This window comes from Balaenoptera physalus (genome assembly GCF_965194825.1).
Source record: "Balaenoptera physalus genome assembly, chromosome: 7".
Taxonomy (NCBI): Eukaryota; Metazoa; Chordata; class Mammalia; order Artiodactyla; family Balaenopteridae; genus Balaenoptera; species Balaenoptera physalus.
The window spans coordinates 102,777,169-102,798,754 of NC_138886.1; the positions used below are offsets into that span (position 1 = coordinate 102,777,169).

Genomic DNA, 21,586 nt, shown 5'->3' on the forward strand with positions numbered 1-21,586 from the left:
CTGTGATCTCTGACTGGCCAGGCTTAACTGCAAGTAGAATATATATTTGACAAATATTCTTTCCGTGCCAGTTTCTAAGAAGTGCACATTCAGAAGTGAACAAAAGAGAGAAAAACATATTGCTGTTATGGAGCTGGTAGGCTAATTCAGAGTTTCCTGATTGGGGAGTATTGCTAGGTGCTCTGATGGCCATATATAGGCTTTAATTTTTAGACTTCTTAAAAGACATTTTCAAATCAGGCAACAGCAGTAATAAAGATGACAACATATTTGTCACAACTGAAGTGACAAAAAGAGCCAGTAGGCTTCAGAAATATTGGCTGCCCAAACCAGACATGGTTCTGGTCTCTGGTGGAATGACTGTGGTCCCAATGGGGACTAAGGTTCCACAGGTGAAGGCAGACTCTTCTTGGCCAGGGTATGAGATAATCTTAGGTTTGCTTCAGATCCATGAAAATAAACACTTCACCTGCATAATTAATCTTCCCTCACCTTAGAAGCAAAGATCTAAAATCTTGCCCTTTATAATCATGTGGAAATATTTTCTGAGGGGTCTGGTCCACTGCTCCCACATTACCAAGTAAATGGGTATGACTTAAGAACTTCTTCTTTCTCTCTCCCAGCTGAACACTAGTGAATCATGTATGAAAATGTCTTAAAATATTCTAACCAGCAATGTATGTGTTGGAATAAAACATGTAAAATGGGTTTTAACTTGAAATTCTGGAACACTTTTCCACAACTAAGATAAATGTGAATGCTATGTCTCATCTTAGAGACTGTGCCTTTGAACTGTGAAACAGAAGCACAGTCTTTAAGGCTGCTGCTGTTCCAACTCTGCCAATCATCCTTAATAGAAGGATAGGTTTATGCACTTAAAAGTAGCAAAGAAAAATATTCCAAGGCTAATAACACGAGAAATTTTATTCCTGTAAGGACTACAAGTCCTTAGAGTAAGTGATGGCAGTGGGTAAGGAGAGGGTGAATTATACTTTTATTCTTCAGTTAAATCCATTTATATTTTTAAGTGTTAAAACGTACTAATCTCTAAAGAGAAGAAAAATACACCTGCCCTAAAGTTTTTATTATGGAATTTCAAATTATCTGATTAATAATATTCTGCAAATCAAAAAACACTTGTCATTAACTACCTACATGCTAGAGTTAATTCAAGTTCTAACATGTCCATTTTGTGCCTGAATTATTAAAAACAACTATTTATACTGATCAAATTAACAAATTCAAGAAAATTAGTTACACCTTAGCTTAACAAATGGGATATTTGACAAAATTCCCACAAGTCTTTTCTCATGACTGCTTAAATAATGGAAAATTCCCCTTCTATTTGTGAAAACATAAGTATTAGTTCTCCTAAAATATTTCTGGTGAGCAATTAAAATATTTTAATCCATTGCTTAAATCACACAATCCTTCCTTTATCAATTAACTATTGATATTTTTGATATTTATGAAAATTCAATGCATACTTCAAAGTTGTTATAAATTTACATAGGGACTTCCCTGGTGGTCCAGTGGTAAAGAATCCACCTTACAGTGCAGGGGACGCAGGTTCAATCCTGGTCAGGGAACTAAGATCCCACATGCCTTGGGACAACTAAGCCCGTGCACCACAACTACTGAGCTCACACGCCTCAACTAGAGAGCCCGCGTGCCACAAGCTACGGAGCCCACGCGCTCTGGAGCTTGTGCGCCACAGAGAAGAGAAAACCCCTATGCCACAACTAGAGAGAAGCTCATGCACCACAACGAGAGCCTGCGCACCGCAACGAAAGATCCTGCATGCCTCAATAAAGAGCTCACGTGCCGCAACTAAGACCCGAGGCAGCCAAAAAATAAAAATAAATAAATAAATAATAAATTAAAAAAAAAAACAGCAACAGCATGCTTTAAAAATGAATAGACAACAGCCCTCTTTTAGCCAGAAAAGTATTTCCACAGTATTAATCAGATTAGTTTCTAATATTTAATTATCCTTTAAAATTGATTAAATAATTTAGGAGGGGCAAATTTTAAAAGGCACAACAGGGTTTACAAAGAAAAGTGGGTCTGCTTGACACCCCATTTCCTACTCCCAAGGCAACTAGTGTTATCAGTATTTTCTGTATTCTTCTGGAACATTCTACACTATATCAGCACATATATATGTGCATGACTTTGTTGTCTTCAATTAACATTGTATTTTGGAAACAATTCTAGATCTCAGCTACCCATCATAGTAGGAATTTTATTGTAGCTGATTTCATTTATTTCTCATTGATTGACTTTTAAATTATTTCCAGATTTTGTCAATGATACAACGTTAGAATAAACATTTTCATATATACATGATTACAAATAAATGCAAGAATATCTGTATGATAAATACCTAGAAATAAAATTGCAGTTAAGAGGTTACATGTACTCTCAATTTTGGTGGATGTTGTGAAATTGCCTTTCTTAGAGATTGTACCATTTCACACTTCTCCAATAAATTACAGCTGTGCTTACTCACCACACCCTTGTTGTGTGGTGTCACCAAGCTTATTTATTTGGATCAGTTTCACAGGCGGACATAAGGGAGCCCCACAGTTTTAACTTGCATTTCTCTTATATGAAATGGAACAGCTTTTCCTACGTTTAAGAGCTATTTATGTTTGCTTTACTATAAACTACTGCCCATTAATCTGTTAGATAGTTAAAACTTTTATTGATTTATAGAAACTCCTTACATATTAAAGATATTAACCTTATATACGTATCATCATTACTAATACTTATTCCAAGTTTATTATGTTTCTTTTGAGGATGTTATGGTTCTTATCCACACATATTTTATTTTTAGGCAGTCTTACTGATATTTTCTTCAACTTTCCTTAGACATGTTCTTCTTTAATTTAAAGATCTACTAAAACTTATTTTCTGGATATTTCTTTAGTCACTGTGGGTGACCTGAGCTGGCTTCAGCCTGCTTGTGACAAGGACAGGGGTGGGAGTGGGGCTTGTCTCCTCACGGTGCTGGGTTACTGTTTCCTGGGGTGATGGCATTTTGATGTGTCAACCTGGCTAGCCTGAATGATATTCCTGTGTTAACGAATCAAACTGTGATCTTGGTACTGCTGTGGAGGGATTATGCAGAGGTAATTAAAATCCTTAATTTGCTGATTTAATTTAAGGAGATTATCCTGGATGGGCCTGGCTTAATCGGTCAAGAGTCCTTAGGAGAGATTGAGGCTTTCCTAAGAGAGAAAGGGCACCAAGGGGAGAGGGGTGACTGACCCTTGGCTGGCTGTGAATGATAGCTTTGGCTCTTCCCTGAGTGGTTCCAGCCTGCTCATCCTCCCTTCCTGATGATCTGCTCTATGGACATTGAACTTGCCCCTACAGTTGCATAAGGCAAGTGCTAGTGATAAGTCTGTATATCTGTGTGTGTGTACATGTATATAGACGTGTGTATGTATAAATATGTACGTGTGTGTGTTATGTATGTACCTATGTGTGTGCATGTGTGTGAGTGTGCTGTGTGTCTTTCACGCATAAATCTCTGACTGGTCATGCTTCCCTGGTTGAAATCTGCATGATGCCATTGGAAACCACAGAATTAAGGTAAATGTGGATTGCTGTGTCTACTCTGTCTGCAGTGAAACTGCTTATTTCTGGGACTGCGCATGGTGAAGGGCTATGTGTTGGCACACCAGCTGCGGGCCATCATAAAGAGAACAATGAAAAAACAAGCGGTGGGAGCCAGGGGCGTGACCCACGCCCACGGGGGCTCCTCCATGGCTGCCAGTTAGACCTGGTGCGTGGAGGGGCCAAGCAAGCCAGGCGAGCGAAAGGTTCTGGGCCTGCTGATGGGGGACCATGCATGGGCAACTCAGTGTCCCTCCCTGAGTTGTGCTATGAAGCTTCGTCAATGAAGCATTTGATCAGGACTCCTGAAAAGATGACTCATGGTTGGAAAGCACCCTGAACCAGAACACATTTTGAATCACCTCAGTTGATGGGGTACCATCTGACCTATTTCCCCCAGACAATGGTCCTGTGAGATGCCATCCTGGCAACCAGGTGAGCCCTGTCCAAGGAGAAGGGGCGAATGCCAACAGGGGTCGAGGGCCAGGTGGCCCAGAAGGTGGCCACCGTGGAAACTCTCCACGCGTTTCGTCTTTGATCATGGGGAAGGCTGACCTCTTCAAGGTCAAAGCCTCAATCACCTACTGGCCCTGGTGGCCTGAAACAAACACCAAGTCATGGGGCAAAAGGAACACCAACATAGAGCGTGTATTGCCTTGACAACCTGGTCCCCAACTCCTAACATGTCACCCTGGCATGGGTGGCCCTCACTGTCACCCCCCCATAAAAGGGATGCCCCCTCATGGCTGATGTTTCCCATGAGCTGATCCACACTGACTGGGAGCATGATGGACAGTTATTCCATTCAGGTTTATCACATAGCTTTTCCCCTCAAACACCACACCAAACTCACTTCTCTGTTCTGTGGTCAACAAGATTGAGAACATCTAGAATATGACTGCCACTTGGAAAGAAAATCTCAGGGCTTTTATGCTTTTTATTTCCGTTGTTTCTAATAAGTACTTCAGGCAATCTGCTTCATGAACTGACACTCAATTATATGCTGAAATGTTTGGAAAAATACCAACCGATATGAAAATGGAAAGAGTTATTAATAAAATAATCAATTTTAACCCCAATGATAAAACTAAAAAGTAAAAAAAAAAAGCAATCCATATACAAGTTATAAATATTTGAGGGAGGTGATTCATTATAAATAAAAATCTTTAAAAAAGAACTTCTTTTTATTTCCTTCATAATTCAATCATATAGCAAACTATGAAAATGCATTATATGTCGACTTTACTGTCTCATAAATAAAAACGGCGTTTCTAATCCTCAAATTCCACCTTGTCTTTATACATGTTATATTTAAAGTTCTGTGTTGGAACTCTACAGCCACAATGAAGTTACTGTGGCACTTGATATTTATAAAACCAATGGCCTTGTGTAGTCCCTGGGCAGGATCCACACAACCTTGGCTGTTCCTTCCACCAACATGTAATGTATCTAGTCAATTACCATAACGCTGCAGCATGTGATTCTGGCTTGCTTTGAAGAGACTTTCCCATATGAGAATTCCCTCCCACCTATTACATGGACTGAAATGACTTCCAAGAGCACATTATAGCGGAGAGAGCATGCTCACGGTGATGGACTTTGCAGGAAAGGGACTCGGACCACACAGAAAGCAGGGCGTGGGCTGCCCAAGAGGGCTACATATGGCAGGGACGTGAGACCAGAGTAGCAGGAGGGTCGGCAGCAGGGCACACGGAGGGGGCAGCCACAGGGCAGAGCGTGGGTGCTGAGTGCGGGTCTGTCCTACCACTTAGTCAGGGACAGCAAGCAGGGGACGTTTTAGCACCTTTCTGTGGCCAGGCTTTGGGAAGGAGTATGATTTGATTCTTGAGATTATTCCACCCGCTGACCAAGTCTAGAAACCATAACGGCAAAGAGGAACAATAAATGATTCAGAAAACAAATACAGGCTACCTTACATGACATGCTATTTTAACCTGTTCTATAATTACACTAACCCCGTCCAGATTCTGTTGATGAGATGCACTAGGGGCAACATATGATCATTAGAAAGGCTTCAGGAAAAGCCAACCACCTGAGGAGAAGGATCTGGAAAAATACTTTGGCAATATTTTCCATAGAAGGCTATAAAATTTGAGTTTTTACGTTAAATAGCCGACTTTTCATACAGAATTATTAAGTCACAAACTCAAGACAAATCATCCTAAAGAAACTAATTTTGCATGCCCAATTTTGTTACTTCTTGTGGGTGCTGGTTCCATGATGTTTGTGGAAATTCACTGAGTTGGGCCCTTAGGGAACATGCATTTTTTTCCTATATGTTTTTCACTAGTCAATAAAAAGTTTTTCCAAAATGTCCAACTCCTTGAAGCCATTAGGTGATGCAAGGTTAAATAGAGGGCTTGATATTCTTTTAAGAGTACTCAGCCCTAAGCTCTCATGCCTCTTAGAGGAAAATGGACCTGTCTCATGACGGGTACAACCTTAAAGTTGACTTGCCAGGCCCATGAGCTATACAAAGGGTAAAATAAAATGATGACTCCATTAAAGTGCTATATTTTAGAGGTTGATCCCAAAGTTCATCGGTATTTTAGCAAGTTCCATTTCCCCCAGTCTGGGGACAGGGGCCGTGCCCGGAAAGCCTGCCTGGTTCAGCGTAGCTGCAGCTTCTGAGCAAGTCAACAGCCCCCTCCGAGGGCAGAGTGGGCATTGCACCTTTTGCAGATTTTAAGGGTTAACAGGCAGAAAGTGAGGTGTAGGGTGCACAGCTCACGATGGGGGAATTTTCATTCCTCACAGATGGCATTAAAGGGCATCAAATGCCCACAGTGAGGTCCCCCTTAAAGTAGCAGGACATCATTCCTGCTTGGAGTATAAATCCGTGTGTCAACTCATAACAGTCTGGAGGGAGGAGAGAGCTGGAATTCTCTCTTTTTGGGAGTATCAGGCATGTGTTGGGCAAACCCACGTGGAGAAGTGTGGACAAACCACATTCTCACCTCCTATTGACATGGAGGGAGAGGTGGGTTCTGGCCAAGCCCCTGACTCCATCCTTCTCTAGGGGCTTCTCTCATGTGATGGCACAGAGCATCCCCATCCCAAGCCTTCCTCCACCAAGCTATGGCCAAAGCAGCTCTCCTGGAAAGGGTGATTTTTCTGATAACAACGTCTTGGTTGATTTAACCAAAAGAGTCGGGCAGTCAACCTCAGTGAGATGTCTTACACACCTGGCTCGCTACACCAGCATGCACGTGGTCACACGGATCGTGCACACGCCTCCACGTGGATGGATCAGGACTGAGCCTGAACAATATGCTACATTTCCCAAATCTGCCAGGAGGCGCATTTCTGATTTAACATTGGGTTGCATGGTCATTTTGTATACTTTTTAGAAAATGGAGGGATTTTAACCTACCTAAGAAGTTAATTTGGCTAGCTCGGATCTGAAAATAGGCTGATTCTAGCTGACACCAGCAATCCCAGTTTATCAAGTGTGATGAAAACAATTACCATGACTCCTGTTATCTAAACATGCTTTTCATCATGCTAATATACAACTGTTTCACTTTTAACAGCATGGCTAAGTAACACTTACCACAGGATGGGAACTTGGAAGTTGTGGACGGAAATTAATATTTCCTGGTTAGAAAGAACATGGACAGTTACTGCCAAGTTAGTGAAAACCAACTATTTATCCCCTCCCCCACTGCAGATCAATCAATGTGACTGTAAAATATTACTGCTTGAGGAGTAGATACATTTTCTGCATACATTTCTTGATACCCTCTTTCACCTTTCTCACATAAGCAATTAAAATGAATTTGTTTTTTAAAGTTAAAGTTATCAGCTATCTTTTGATGAAAGATATCTATAAAACTGGAGCAATCTGACATCATTTTAATCAATCAGTAAAAACAAAGCCTCATCCCATCTTGTTTGAATTTGCAACAGACCAAATCTAAAACGAGGCTGATTATTATCAACATCTGAAAGGGTGAGACTCCAATGTCTTGGCTACTCACCCATTTGACCGTCAAATTTTTGACATGGAACTGTAAGAACTCTTAGCAAACCATCTGACTTATAAGAATAATGCTCGACGAGCTGAAAAAGAAGAAAGTAAGAAAGTATAATAAATAATGGAGGCAGGCAATGGAGAAATCCTGACCTGGAGCAGCTGACTCCCCTTTTGGACTTTAAAAGTGATTCAAGGACAGCCCTTAACAACAGAAGGTGCTTCCTTGGTGGTCTTCCTGATCCCTCCCCATGCCTCTCTCCTGCCACCCTCAGACTTCTGGACAGACGTTCACATGCCACCTTCCCTTTTGGACTCTGCTCTTGGCTCACCCTCTTTCTTCTTCTTCTTCTTCTTCTTCTTTTTTTTTTGGGTAGCAAGTTGCATTTATTTGTTTATATTCTCCCATATCTGTGTGATATTATAACAATGAATTCTGCATGCTAACATTCATTCATGTATTCAGTCATTAAACAAACATTCTGCTGTGTGCTAGGTCCTGAGATAGGACAAAAGGTAAACTATGGTGAATGAGACACATTTCCTACTGTTGAGGTACTTTCTTGGTGGAGAGAGATATAAATGAACAATGTAAAGTGATTAATGGTGTACTAGTGCTGTGGGCAAAGGCTTTGGAGGGACCAAACAATTCAGCCCAAAAGTTTCAGAGAGAAGACATCACAGCACAGGTGATGTGAGAGCTGGGACATGGGGAAAGCTGACCCTTTGGCAAATGGCCTTATGTTGACGGGATATGGACAGCCTTGGCTAATGGCTCCCAGAAAACTACGAATCATGATGCCTGATTGCTACACTAAAAAATAAATGAATGGCAAATAGATTTATTTATATCCAATCAAAATTATGCAATAGGAAGACAGTCTTAGTTTTCACATTTACTTTTCTCATACAGACATTTCCTCTTCAGACAAGCTAAAATCTTCCTATCTGATATTTCTTCCTTATCTGTTTATTGGTACCTTTTCCAGTTAAGGACTCGTTGCTTCTGAATTTCTTTCCTCTCAAAACTTACCTATTTGGGTGAATGTTTGTTGAATGAATATATTTTATCCTTCCAGGGAGCATTCTTTTTTTTTAATTTTATTTTATTGTGGAAAGAACACAACATGAGATCCACCTTCTTAATAAATGTTTCAATCTGACCAGCCCTAACACGCTACTGAAATGGACATCAAAGCTCTCTCTATTCTGTTAAATGCAATAGTGTGTTCTAAGGCTAATAGTATTGAGGTCCCTACAACAGCTGAACTATCACACATCTCTCCAACGTCATTCAAATATCTCCTTACAAGCTTATGTTTTCAGATAATCTACGCCACAAGGGTGTCTGGGAGGTGGGCATACATGTAAGGATTTCCCTCTTGGGCAGGGGTCTGCAAACTTTTTCTGTAAAGGGCCAGATAGTGATATTTTAGGCTTTTTCACTCCACATGGCATCTCTGTCACACAGTCTTTTATTTATTTTTTTTAAAAACCACCCTTTAACGTATAAAAACCATTGTCTTCAAGTACTACACAAAAGCAGACCAGGGGCAGATCTGGTCCACGGATGTGTTGACTCTAGCTCTAAAGAAAGGAATACTAGAGTAGTGTAGCAGTTACCAACTCTCAGAAAAATAACACCAGACTCCTGGGTGGGGGAAGGGCACAGAGGTACCTTACGTTGGTGTCAAGGAAAACCAGTGAAATCACACTTTTAAAAATGGAAGGTACTGCTGGCATTTTTATGCTCTTTCTTAAACATATACACAAGGGGAAAGATTTAATTAAGGCTGAATACTGTGAGATGCTGGAGGAATCAGTAAATATGGGAAAGAGTCTTGGGAAGGAACTTTCCAACAATTAAAGATGTTTAACATTATAGTCAGCATGCAGACTTGGAAACTGTGAGTGGGCTCACACAGGGAAAATGGTCATTCAGGAGAAGTGTAATAGCTGTGTACCAGTGATGGAGCCCAGGACCCTCAAGCATTGGGCTGACAGATGGACTCCAGTGCCTTTAAATGCACACCATCAACAATTCTTGTAGGCAGTGAGAGGCTCTGATGGGAAATTAATACCAGAAGGTAACATTCCCTACTCATCTCTCTGATTTGCATTGGGCATTAGTACCTAATAGGTTAAATACTCTTTCAAAGTGATAACCATTAAAACAAAGCAAAGTCTGTGGTTGATAATAAGCTACATGCTAATGATCTACAAACCAAAAGACAATGTCAGCATTATGACTAATATGAATAAATATTAAAATACCCAGCATTCAAAGAAGATTTTGTCCCCAACTACAGCATTAGGAACCAAAATAAACCACGTGTGGTGGTTACTCTAAGTGCTTTAAAGGTAATGGGGACCCCTGATCACAGTTTTTAAAAAGGCAAGATTTTGAGTCAGGTCCTTTCCTGCTGTAACCACACGTGAGGTTCCTGGAGGGGCCTGGTGTGGACATTTGAACCCATCCCCGATGACGTCCCGCGCCTACAAAAGCTCAACGTAGCTGTCGCTCTTGGGATGGCAGAGTCCCTTGGTTTTCTCTGTCTCTGGACCCGCTACAGTTTATAGGATGCTTTGCCATTTCCTCGTGGAGCTGTGATTTAGGATGAAGCCAAGTCGTTTGTGCCCAATAGAAAGCAGGGATGAACACCGGATTAGGGCTCATTAGTGCCTAAGAAACTCCCAAATTATGCTCTGTTTTCGGTTTTACTATCAGGTGGGTCAAGAAGAACCCCTTTTTAGACCGGGGCTGAACAATCCTATACAAGTGGCGGCCTGAAGCACAGGAAACGCTGACTGCTAGGTTGCCCTAATTTTGCAGCAAGATTCGTTTTGCAGTGAGAATGGCACCTGACATTTTATATTAAATTTGGCCTCTCACAACTCAAAGAACAGTCTGATTAGCCACTTCTAGGCCTCCCTTCCCAGCCATCCACACCTTTCTACTGTGTGTATTTGTCTGAAAGGCTGTTCTGGGTTCCAGGCAGAACGTCTTAGAAAGAAAACGCCTCTAGTGCCCCAAGGCAGGGTCTCCTGTTAAACTAAGCACAGTCCTGAGTGGGTACCACTTCCTAGTGCCAAGAGCTGAGGGGTCCTGGATAAGCTATGGGAGCCTCTGTCACCTGACATGATGACCCTAGACCAGTCATCCAGGAACTTGAAGGCTGAAGAGCAGACTCTGATTGGGCAGGTCTTGGCAAGGAGCCAGGTGGCATATTCTAACAAGGTCCAGGGGCCGGTTCCTCTCTTTTCTGAGAATGATGTATACCTGCCAGAGTGTGTCGAAATTCTTCCCGCCAGGGATGGAGAGCTTCCCCGTTTTGTCCTTATCGATGCGGTAGTGCAGCACCTTCCCCTCGTGCAGCAGGCACAGGGCGTAGGACCCGTTGTCCCTGGACCTGATCCTGGAAGAGAGGAGACAGCGCATCACCATCACTCCTACCGCCTGGAAGGGAGGAGCGCCCTGGGGAGGCAGCCTGCAAGAGCGTCCCAACCTCGGGGACAAGGGGTCAAGGACTTTGTACCCAGGGAGGCCCAGCCCACAGCTCAGTGACACCGCAAGCTCCAGACAAGGAAATGCTATGGTCGGGGACAGGCCACAGCCAAGCCCAGCAGGCTGGGGAGCGTTGCGTGGGCATCAGGAGAGGCCTGGGCTCTGGGGGCAAGTCCTCTGTTTGCCTGGAGCAGCAACAGTGCTCAGGGTACCAGTAAGTGGGACCCGCAGCGTTCCGCAGCTGGGGAGTCTGTAGAGCCCTCTTCACTCACCTCCTCTCTTCAGTGAGCTCTGCTCTGCATTGGGATCAGATTCCAGGCAGTGCAGCTCCCCTGTCTAGCCAAGGGTGGGCGTGGAGGGGGGGTGTTTGGTGGGCATTTTAACTAGGAACCTTCTGGACCCCAGATGGAGGGGGCTGAAAGCCCTCTTCACTCCCTCAAGCTCGCTCTCCCCTTTGCAGGGAGGAGAGGGCGGAACCAGGACCGGGATTTAAAATGTTCCATGTGATGCGGTCAGATGACGTTGCCAGGAGAAGAAAATGCCCTCCAGCGTGGGGTGGGGAGAAGCAAGAAGAGCCAGGGCTGCGTTGGCTGTGCTGGGCGCCCAGGCTCTGTCTCCCGGTCCCGGTGGGTGCTCCTGGGCGCCACCCCCTTCCCTTATCCAGGAAATGAGACTTGGGAGTCTGATACCGAGCAGAGAGACACCCGCTGTGATGTAGGGGAGCCTGCCGCCCACAGGGAGGGCCTGTGGAACTTGGGGAGGGCGCAGGCCTGGTGGGGCTGCAAAGGCACGGAATGGAGGTGAAGCCCCTCCCCAGCTGAATTCCTCAGTCATCACCATCCTCAGCCCATCTTCCCCTCTCAGCAACTCAAGCCCTTGGGATCACAAGATCTGCGAGAGGGTGAGTCACCGGGGTCCCAGAGGTCCCAGGAAGCCTCTCCGGTCTTGGCATTTTCTAAAATGAGGAAACTGAGGCCCCCAAATGTTAAGCAATGTGCCCAATGCGCTGTATTTTGGGAGGAGTTCACATATGCCAAGCTGCCGTCGGATTTCCACGTTGAGGGGAGATTTCTGATGCCTCCTCTTGGTTGTACGAGGCCACATCTACAAGATGCACTTTGGAAGCTGACGTGGTCACCCTTGGTCTTGTAGGTTCACCTCAAAGAGCTAGCCCAGGACTTGAGATATGAGCTGTGTCGTGTGGGGTTGGAACCTTGTTTTAAAAATAAGTTTAAGTTGTGCTTGGCTGTGCGTGATGAACGGGTTCCCTCCATGCCCCAGTGCTCAGGGCAGCTGGTGTGGGTGGCGGGAAATGCCCAGACCCGCCTCGGCCTCGGTAGGGGCCGCTTCTGAAACTTTCTGCTCTGTGAAAACATCCCTTCCTCCCAACCCAACCAGGTCACCGGCACCCCAAAGCGTAAGCTCCCTTTCACGGTTACACGGCCCATTAAGGCCAGTTGGTTGCTGTCAAACCGAAAAACCACCACACAGAAAAGGAAAAGCATATTTTTATATGAGGGATAACTGAGTCTATCTTGTAGGGAAGCTATTTTATAATGTGGGACTACTCACACCTGCTTTGTTTATTTTATAAGCATCCGTGCAAACAAATAGGATAGTTTGGAGGTACAAAGAACTATACAAATTCTTAATATGAAGCAATATCTATTTACGTATATGCACATAAAAGGTGACCTTGGGATAATGATGCCCATAGGCCATTCCAAAATACCACTCTCTTTGATTTAAAGTCCTTTGCATCTTGGACCTCAGGGTCCTGGAATCAATTAACTGGATCTGAACTCCAGTTTTCCAGATCCACGTCCAATGCCCAACCATTCCACCTTGCCTTATGCCCTGATTGACCTTTTGTTGTTAAAACTGAGATGGAGGATCACAGAATGCCTGGGGAGATGGTTCAATCACCTCATCAGAAATTGGGAAATGCAAATTAAGACCACAATGGAAATACCATTACACGCCCTTCAGACTGGCAAAAATTAAAAAGACCAAAAATGCTAAATATTTCTGAGAATGAGGGCAATAGGCACCCTCGTATACCGCCTGTGAGAGCATGAATCAGTTCAATCATTTTGGAAAACAGTTTGGAATTCTCTACTGAAATTGAACCTATTTATCCCCTCTGAGTCAGCAAAACACTCCAAGATATACAAAATGTGTGCATTCTGCACCTATAAAGTATGTGGGGATGCTTATAACAGCTTTATCTGCGATTATCAAAAACCGTAAGCAGCCTCAGTGTTCACTAAGTGCAGAGTGAGTAGGTTGTGGGGTATTCATACCACAGAATGTCATAGAATAAAACAAACAAATGGCAGTGATACAAAGCACAGGTGACTCTCACAAGTATAAAACGTATATTGTGATTCCACATGCGTGAAGTTCCCAAACAGGCAAATGCGAACAGTTTTGATGTACGCCTAGGTCCTAGGTGGTGACGAGAAAGAAAACAACCAGGGCATGCTGGACACAAGGGTGCAGGAAGTGGCGTCCTGTAACGGGTGGGTGTGAGTGAGGGGACTTCTGCGATGCTGCTTGTGTTTTAGTTCTTGACTCCAGTGGTGTTTGCTTTAGAATTATCCATTAAGCTGCACTTACAGAGGGACGCACTCTTCTGTGTGCTTAGTATTTCATAAGAAAAACAGCATTAAAAGAGAGCTGGTGCAAGGCAGAAATAGAGCATCTCTTGCTTTTGGGCAGTGATTTCTGCAAAGGCACACGCTTCCTTGAGGCTCCCCACAAGAACAGGTCCCAGAGGAGTTTCTCTCCCAGAGCTCCAGCCAGGCAACCTGTTTCAGCTCCCGGGATGCCAGCAGCGACAGCTACCCGGTGATTACAATCTAAGGACCGGGAGGCACAGGGACAGGCTGTGGACATGCAGCCTGAGCAGCCCCCGAGGCAGCTGGCAGGAAACGAGGGCAGAGAAGGGAAACCCACAGGCCCAACATCTGTAGGTGGCAAAGACCAGAGGCTTGGTGACACTAACGGCCAGTAACTGTGAGGTGTCTGCTGGCTGCAGGCGGATCCTGGGCTGGGCTATTTTTAATCTAACATACGGAAAATACTGGTTTGGAAGCTGAAGTAGCTCCTCCTCCTGGCCCCCTCCTGTTCCTCAGAAAGCCCCCCTCTGCCCTGGGACACCCGCCAGGTTTGTCACGTGGACGCCCAATGGGGAAAGAGCAAAGACTAGTCTTGCACCTTCTCTTGGGGTTGCTGGCCTCTACCCTCCAGGTCAACTATCTTCAGGCATATTCCCAGAAGCCCTAGAATACTGTATTTTTTCCCAGTGAGTCTCTTGGAAAAAGCAGGCTCACGACAGATTTGTGTTTTGCTACGACAGGGTGTGGGACTTCAGCGCTTTTGAACTGCAAAGTTGTGCTAACTGGCCTTAAGACCGTCTTGAGGTCCTTGGTGAGAGGGCAGGAGAGCCACCTTGCCTCTGCGGGTGGATGGTCTCAGGCTCTGCGATGAGCAGGGCTTGCAACTCACAGACACTTGGCACTTGGCAAAGCTGAGGTGGGGAGATTGTTCGTTCTGCCAGGCACAGCCTGGGGGTGCTGAAGCCCTTTTCCACCCTCCTACGACCTCCTGGATCAGAGAAAACATGTGGTAATGATGCCCAGACACTGACAGGGAAGTGAGGACCGGGAGGTGGTGGGACCCTCAAGGTGACCTCCACCCAGCAAGGTCTGGGGACAGTGCATTGCGTCTGCTGCAGACAGAACAGAACGGCTGGGGTACATCCTAGCCCACCAAGCATTCTCACTGTCCTGTGCGGTTTTTTTTCCCATGGGCAGAGAAGAGCGTGGCTGGCTGGAAGGGAAGCGGGGTGCCTGGGATAAGCTGTGTGCCTATGGCCAGGATGGGCTGTACAAAGAGACAGGGAGGGGCTCACTTCCAGGGCTGATGCCGTATTGGGTGGTCAGATACTGCAGCATGGGGCCCAACAGTGGCTTCTCAAGACAGCAGCTGAGGAGTAAGGAAGGAGAGGATATGGGAGTGGCATACCCAGGAGTATGCTTGCCAGTATAACGCTGAGAGCACCTCCAGACTCAGGAGAGGTACCAGCCCTAATGAGCCACGGAAGACAAAAGGAGATGCAACTTCTGGGTGCTTTTGCCTTGCACTATAGCAAAATTCAGGCACGTGAGCATTCCATACATGCAATGAAAGCAGGATCAGTACGGAACACAGGTCTAAATATGGGGCCATGCCAAGCTATTCTTTCACACGTCTGCCTTTTAAAAAGTTTTATCAATTCCCCTCTCTCTCCCTCTGCTCTAGTTTATGAGGTGAAACTAGGTCATGCTGCTTCTCCTCCAGCTTCATGGGGACCTTGATCAGACCAATGAAGTGATTCTGACGTTAGTCCACAACGCCCTTTAAACTTTTCACTTCAGACAGGCCATGACACTTTATGGTGACCTGCGGCTGCAGAACCACATGTGTCGAATAAAATGGCACACTTTGATCCATGATGGCAGCACCTAAGAGCGCTCACAGAACTCAGCTTTTATTGTGGCATATGAGGGTCACGCAGTCTCACTCATCAATGAATAAGAGTACGGTTTTCTCTAAACCCAGAGATCACTTTTGAAATTTAAATATATAACAAAAAGTGAGTTATAACTTAAGCAGGGAAAAGTGAGTGGCAAATAAGAGCAAAAAAAAAAAAAAAAAGTGAGATTTGCCTAAGGACAAATACCAATATCAGTACTGCAGTGGACGGCGGGGAGAACATTCCGGGCCAGCAGCAAGGTGGGCACCTGAACCTGAGATTCCCCCATTAAAGCAAGGACGGTGAAGAAGAAAACCTCTTCAACTCCAGAGAACAGTGTTCCCAGCATAGAACACTCAGGAGTCCCACAGATGAATATCAATCAGATACGAGCTCAAAAAGATCACCCAAAACATAAGGAAACAGGAGTTATAAGAAAGAGGTCAGGGAGGGAAAAAGAGCAGGAGAGACAGAGATTTATACACCTAAGGACTTTCTGTATTGGAATCATCAGATACAGAATATAAGGTAACTATACATGAAATATTCAAAGAAACAAAAGATGGAATCACAAAAACTAGCAAGCAATAAGATACTCTCAAAAATGTATAGGACTATTTGAGAAACAACAAAAACAAATGGAATTTCTAGAAATTTTTAAAAAATATAACTGACGGAAAAAAAAAACAGTGGATGAGTTTAAAGTAGATTAGATACAGATGAGGTGAAAATTAATGAATTGGAAGACAAATCCAAGAACATTACCTAGTTCAGTGCACAGAGAAAAGGCAATAGAAACTAAGAAAGAATAGAGAATGAATTAAGACGGTCTAAAATATGTTTAATAGGAGCCTCTGAAGGCAGAAATGATAAGAAAGAAGGATGATAATACTTGAAAAAAATAGATGAGTATTTTCCAGAACTGATGAAAGAATCCATGGTTGTAGGAAGCACAGATACAGGACAACCACTGGCTTAGCTTTAAACATATTACCTGTTCATCTCTGTAACAACTCAGGTAACACAGTAGTTTCCCCTTTTTATCATTCAGTAAGCTGAGGTCAGAGAGATGAATTAAGCTATCTAAATCACAGAGCTATTAAGTGGCTGCACTTGCCTGAACTTAAGTTTCTACAAATAGAAGCAGTTTCAAGGTTAACTCTATCTCAACCAGTCAAATAATACAGGAACATTCCCTACTGCACATATAGTTACAGACCCTCCAATGAACTTGGAAAATCTCAAATGATCACTATTCTTAACGTAGCCTAGGTAGGCATCCAGCATCTTGAGCAGGCTCAGATGTGGTCCTCAGACCTGCATCACTTGAGAACTTGTTAGAAATCCAAATTCCTGAGATATAACTCAGGCCTAGTGAGTTAAAAACTGGGGGGTGGGGGTGTGTGGTTTGACCCAGCAATCTGTGCTTTAACCAGCATCCAGGTGGTTTGCACACAAACAGAAGGTTGAGAATCACTGCTTACATCATCTGCTCTGGACTTTGTATCCATCCTGTGGAACCCCACTGAAGGTACTGTTTTCATTCTTCATCCTTTCTCCTAGTTTACATTTGTTCCTTGCTCATGGGGAATACAAGTGTATATTCTTACAAGATAGCTCAATGTCTCTGAAAAACTGTAGCATATTCTGAATACATTTTATCCTGGTTACCTTACACTGAGCTGTACTTGCACTGAAAAAGATTACTAATAGCTATTTCCAAAGAAAGGCATCCACCTGCCATCCAGTACAGCTGATGGGGAAGGGGGAGAGGGAGGGGGAGGGCATTGGTGAAAGGTATTGTTCTAATATTCAAGGGTGGCCGGTATGTCACCCAGTGTCCCCAAGCCAGGTCCAACCTGGACAAGGACCACATGGTTTAGCACATACCTGATTCTGGGTGGACACAACCCTTTTCCTTAGAAAGCCACTGTCACCAAATCTTCTAGTACCCAGTTGTGTACAGAATGGTGTGCGCCCTCACTGGACCATCTGTGCATGTTGCCCATTGTTTTACCTGTAGGTTCTCCTGGAAGGCTTCCTACAGGGCCCCGAACATTAGAGACATGAATAAGTGAATGTGTGTGTGTGTGTGTATGTGGATGCGTACATGTGTGTAAAGGAGGAGAGGGTATGAGGGGCATCGGGCTATAATGGAGAAGGATATGGTGGGGAAGGGAAGGGAAGGGAAGGGAGGAAGGGAGAAAGCAATGAGAATGTCATACTCCATCTAGAAAATGGCTAATGAAGAAGGGATGACTCAAAGATTAAAGTGTTTATTTCTCCTTGAAAGGGACAGGGGAAGGTCTGGGGTACCTGGATTTCAGATGCAGAGCACATAAGAGCACATCACACAGGGGACTCAGTTGTTCTGCAGGGCTGGAAAGGTGGTTGACTGTGGAGGGCATGTGAAGGATAAACGGCACCACTACTTGGTAACTGCTCAGAGGCCTCTGCACTGTCTTGTTTCTCTGCATACAGGGCCCCAGGCTACCTGGGATGACTGTAACATATTAAAGAGCTGTCATGAGAAAAGCACGGGTCAAGGAGTCCCACCCATCATGTACAACAACCACAGGACAGCGCAGGGTACTGAGGCCCACCCCCAACTGCAGGGGATGTAAGGCTCTACGGCCTCAGGACCCGCGAAGCCCACAGGCCACAGCTCGTACACCCCCCAGCACGTGTGCCTCTCAGACCCTCGGACTCCAACTCTCCTGGGCTTCCTCTCGGCCTTTGTTCTCACCTTCCTTTCCTGCCCACACTACTCAGCTATGGCATGGGCAACACTCGCTGTTGACTTCTGCAAACTACTGTCCTGGTCTAAGACCTGACTCTCTGCCATCTCTCCCCCCTGCAGAACCCTCATTCCCCTCTCCACAATCCAGGGGGCCATCTCAGAGGTCAGGGTCTTCCTCAGGACCTCACAAGTCTCCAAGACCTGACTGCACCACTGGTTTGGCCCAGGAGACTCCACCTGGCAGCACCTCGTCCCCACCTGCTCTCTTGGGATCTCCTTCAATCCCCTCCACCTCTTAGTCCCATGGCAACACTGGCCTGGCGTTCACCAAGTATTTCCAAAATAAGACCTGCAGTCAGCACCTCTTGCCTTCCACCATTCTCACCGAGCGGCTCTGGGCACAGCTGCCCCAGCACTCATCCTGCTGTGGCCCTTCCTCCCTCCTGATGGAGTCCAGAACTGCCTTACTACCACCTCAACCTCAGCTAAACCTAATCGGCCAGTTTAAGGATCATCTGGCAAATATTACAGCTGGTGTGTAAATAGGATGACCATCTGGCCTGAGACAGCCCTGCTGACCCCTGCTGTACCCCCTCCCATCATGTTATCGGCCCCCTTTCACTCTCCCTGAGTGCATAATTCATTCCCCGGTGCACCCCTTAGGGTCAGGAGGGACTTCCTGTCTGGTTGGACTGCCTTTCCTTCACACAGCTTGTCACTCCTGCCCCGCTCCTGGGCCAGGCCACGCTCAGGTGGCAGTGTTGACCCCTAAGACTCTGCACTGACACTTCCTCCTGCCCAGGACCACTTTCTTTTCTTTCTCTACTGATTCTCTTCTCCTCACTGCTCAGAACACAGCTGAAATGTCCCTTTCCCCTACCACTGAGACCTGTTCTGGGCACTGGGGCTCCACCCGTGAAGATGGAGGCCGGTCCCTGCACTTGGGCATTCAGAACAAGTGGTACTGACGGACAACAAGCAAGTGAACAGAAATAAAGATACCAACAGTGTCATCAGATGGGACGACCGTGATGGATGGAGCGGGACATGTAGTCACACGTCACACACTTTGCAGTATGTCTTTCTGAATGTAACATCTTCCCCTAGGCTGCCAGCACAGTGCAGGCAGGGACTAAAGTCTATCTTGTTCGTCACAGTCCTATCACAATGCCTGGCACACATCTGGTGGAATGCATTATTTTGTGGAATGAAAGGCTATTTTTGCAGATTTTTAAATTTTTAACAGCATACTTCTAAAGTCAGAAAATAAGAGCTACAGTGAAAATGGCATTGGCGACTTACTGGTTTGATGACTCCTTTGACAAATCTGAGATACTATCTTTTCTGTGCCATGTTAAGTCAGCCATTTGGAGAGCTGCCATCTGTGTATTTTAAAGGTCACCTAGAACTCACTCTTGACTCTGTAAGATTTTCAAGGACTTTTAGCCAAAAACAATAAAATGTTTACCTGGGTACTAAACACAAAGCAAGTGACAATTCCATTGTTTTTCGTTTGCAGAACATGGAAATTTTAGAGCGTTTTCGTTCTGAGATCCCTTACATGATGACACGAAGGGACCAGCACATTACATTTCAGCAGATGTGATGTGCTCTTGGAGCAGCACTTGTGAATGTGAGCTCTGAGCTGTCCTGCACGAACCACATGGTAAGATATTTCTGAACTGGACAGTCAGAGAACCATTGACCACAGCCTGTCCCCACGGCCTCGTTCGGCCCAAGCAGGGCCCAGCAGTGTGACCACATGGCCTTAGAGTTTTGTATGATTTGTAAAAGATATTTAATCACAGCCAGAGAAGACCACTCTTTCTTCCACTCCAACTTCCTTTCCCAGAGTTGACAATGATCCTAAAAATGGACATGCATTACTCAGAATGAATTGTGAACCTAGAGGAAGGACTGAGTTTTCTTTTTTCAAAATGAAGAAAATACTACCAAATTATTGTCAAATGAAGAGGCAAACACTATGCAGTCAAAAGATGTAGAAAACAAAAGGTGCTATAGACATGTGTCAGGCACTTAAGTAAAACAAATATATATTACTTTTTCTAAATTTTGTATGTTTAAGGTATTTATTAGTTTTTTTAAAATTGTAAATCATTGTGATTTTTTTCTCACTCTAAAATATACTGTATTTTGTACCTAATTTTGTGTTCTTTCTTAAAGAGGGTCTCCAAATTATATATGCTTTGGACCCCACCAATTCTGGATCCTTCCTTTGGGGGAGAGGATGCAACATTTTCGGAAAGTAAGCTTTGTTTCTCTTTCCTAACAAGTCCATTTTGTAGTCATGCCTGAGCTGTGACTAATTTCTCAAAATGGCAAACTGTGCTGTCATATGAGGCCTCAGAGAGCTGAGGGCACTCATCACCAACACGGCCTGTCCACTCTGCCTGTGTCCCTGATGTCACGAACGAGGCAGAGCTCCAGCCCCGACCCACAGGACCTGGGCTGAGGGTCCCTGTCTGGTGTTCCCATCCGGCCAGCCAGACCCCAGACACAGGCAGGTGCCTTAGTAAGAATACCACAGCCCGAGGGGCTTAAACAACAGACGTTTCTTTCTCTCAGTTCTGGAGGCTGGAAGTCTCGGATCACGATGCTGGTGAAAGCCTGTTTCCTGGCTTGTAGAGGGCACCCATCTGGCTGTACGCTCACATACATGGCCTTGCCTCTCTGGTGCAGGCAGAGTCCAGCCTCCTCCTTTTCATAGATAATCCCATCATGGGGTCCCATCTTCATGGCTTCGTCTAAACCTAATCACCGCTCAAAGGCCCCACCTCCAAATCTGTTACACTGGGGGCTGGGGCTTCAACATACGAATCTGTGGGGACACAAACATTCAGCCCATCATAGCAGGTGATGAAAAGCCACCTCTAGAAATGCCACAGATGACTGCAAGGGAGGGTCTACGGACCACACTGCCCATCTCCTCTGTAAAGAGCCTTTATTCTCCAAGGACGGTACAAAGTCCCTGACAGCCACTCTTCACAAAGCCACTCCTGAACAGTCACAGCCGAGCTGTGTGGACAGGAGACAAGAGGGGGGAGCGGGCGTTCTGAGTGACGTGCCCTGGCACCACACCTTGCATGGGGAGAGCGGTGGAGCCAGAGACAGTGGACGCCCTGGACGTGGCTTTTGCTGCCGCTTCCTCTCAGCCCAAACATGCCAGGGACGCCGCATTCC

The 21,586-nt window shown here is 45.1% G+C and overlaps 1 protein-coding gene across 5 annotated transcripts in view; it reads right to left on the minus strand.

Moving 5' to 3' along the window:
* Positions 1-21,586, minus strand: part of SYK (spleen associated tyrosine kinase) — a 94,283-nt gene that overhangs the window by 27,278 nt on the left and 45,419 nt on the right. For 4 of the 5 annotated variants that reach the window (XM_082471273.1, XM_082471274.1, XM_082471276.1 and 1 more), the window contains exons 4-7: positions 10,902-11,037; positions 7,629-7,710; positions 7,202-7,245; positions 5,432-5,500 (exon numbers count right to left, since the gene is read on the minus strand). In XM_082471273.1, the coding sequence (XP_082327399.1) occupies positions 5,432-5,500; positions 7,202-7,245; positions 7,629-7,710; positions 10,902-11,037 (331 nt within the window). The remainder of the gene's footprint in view (positions 1-5,431; positions 5,501-7,201; positions 7,246-7,628; positions 7,711-10,901; positions 11,038-21,586) is intronic. The other variant, XM_082471277.1, reaches the window with a different exon arrangement.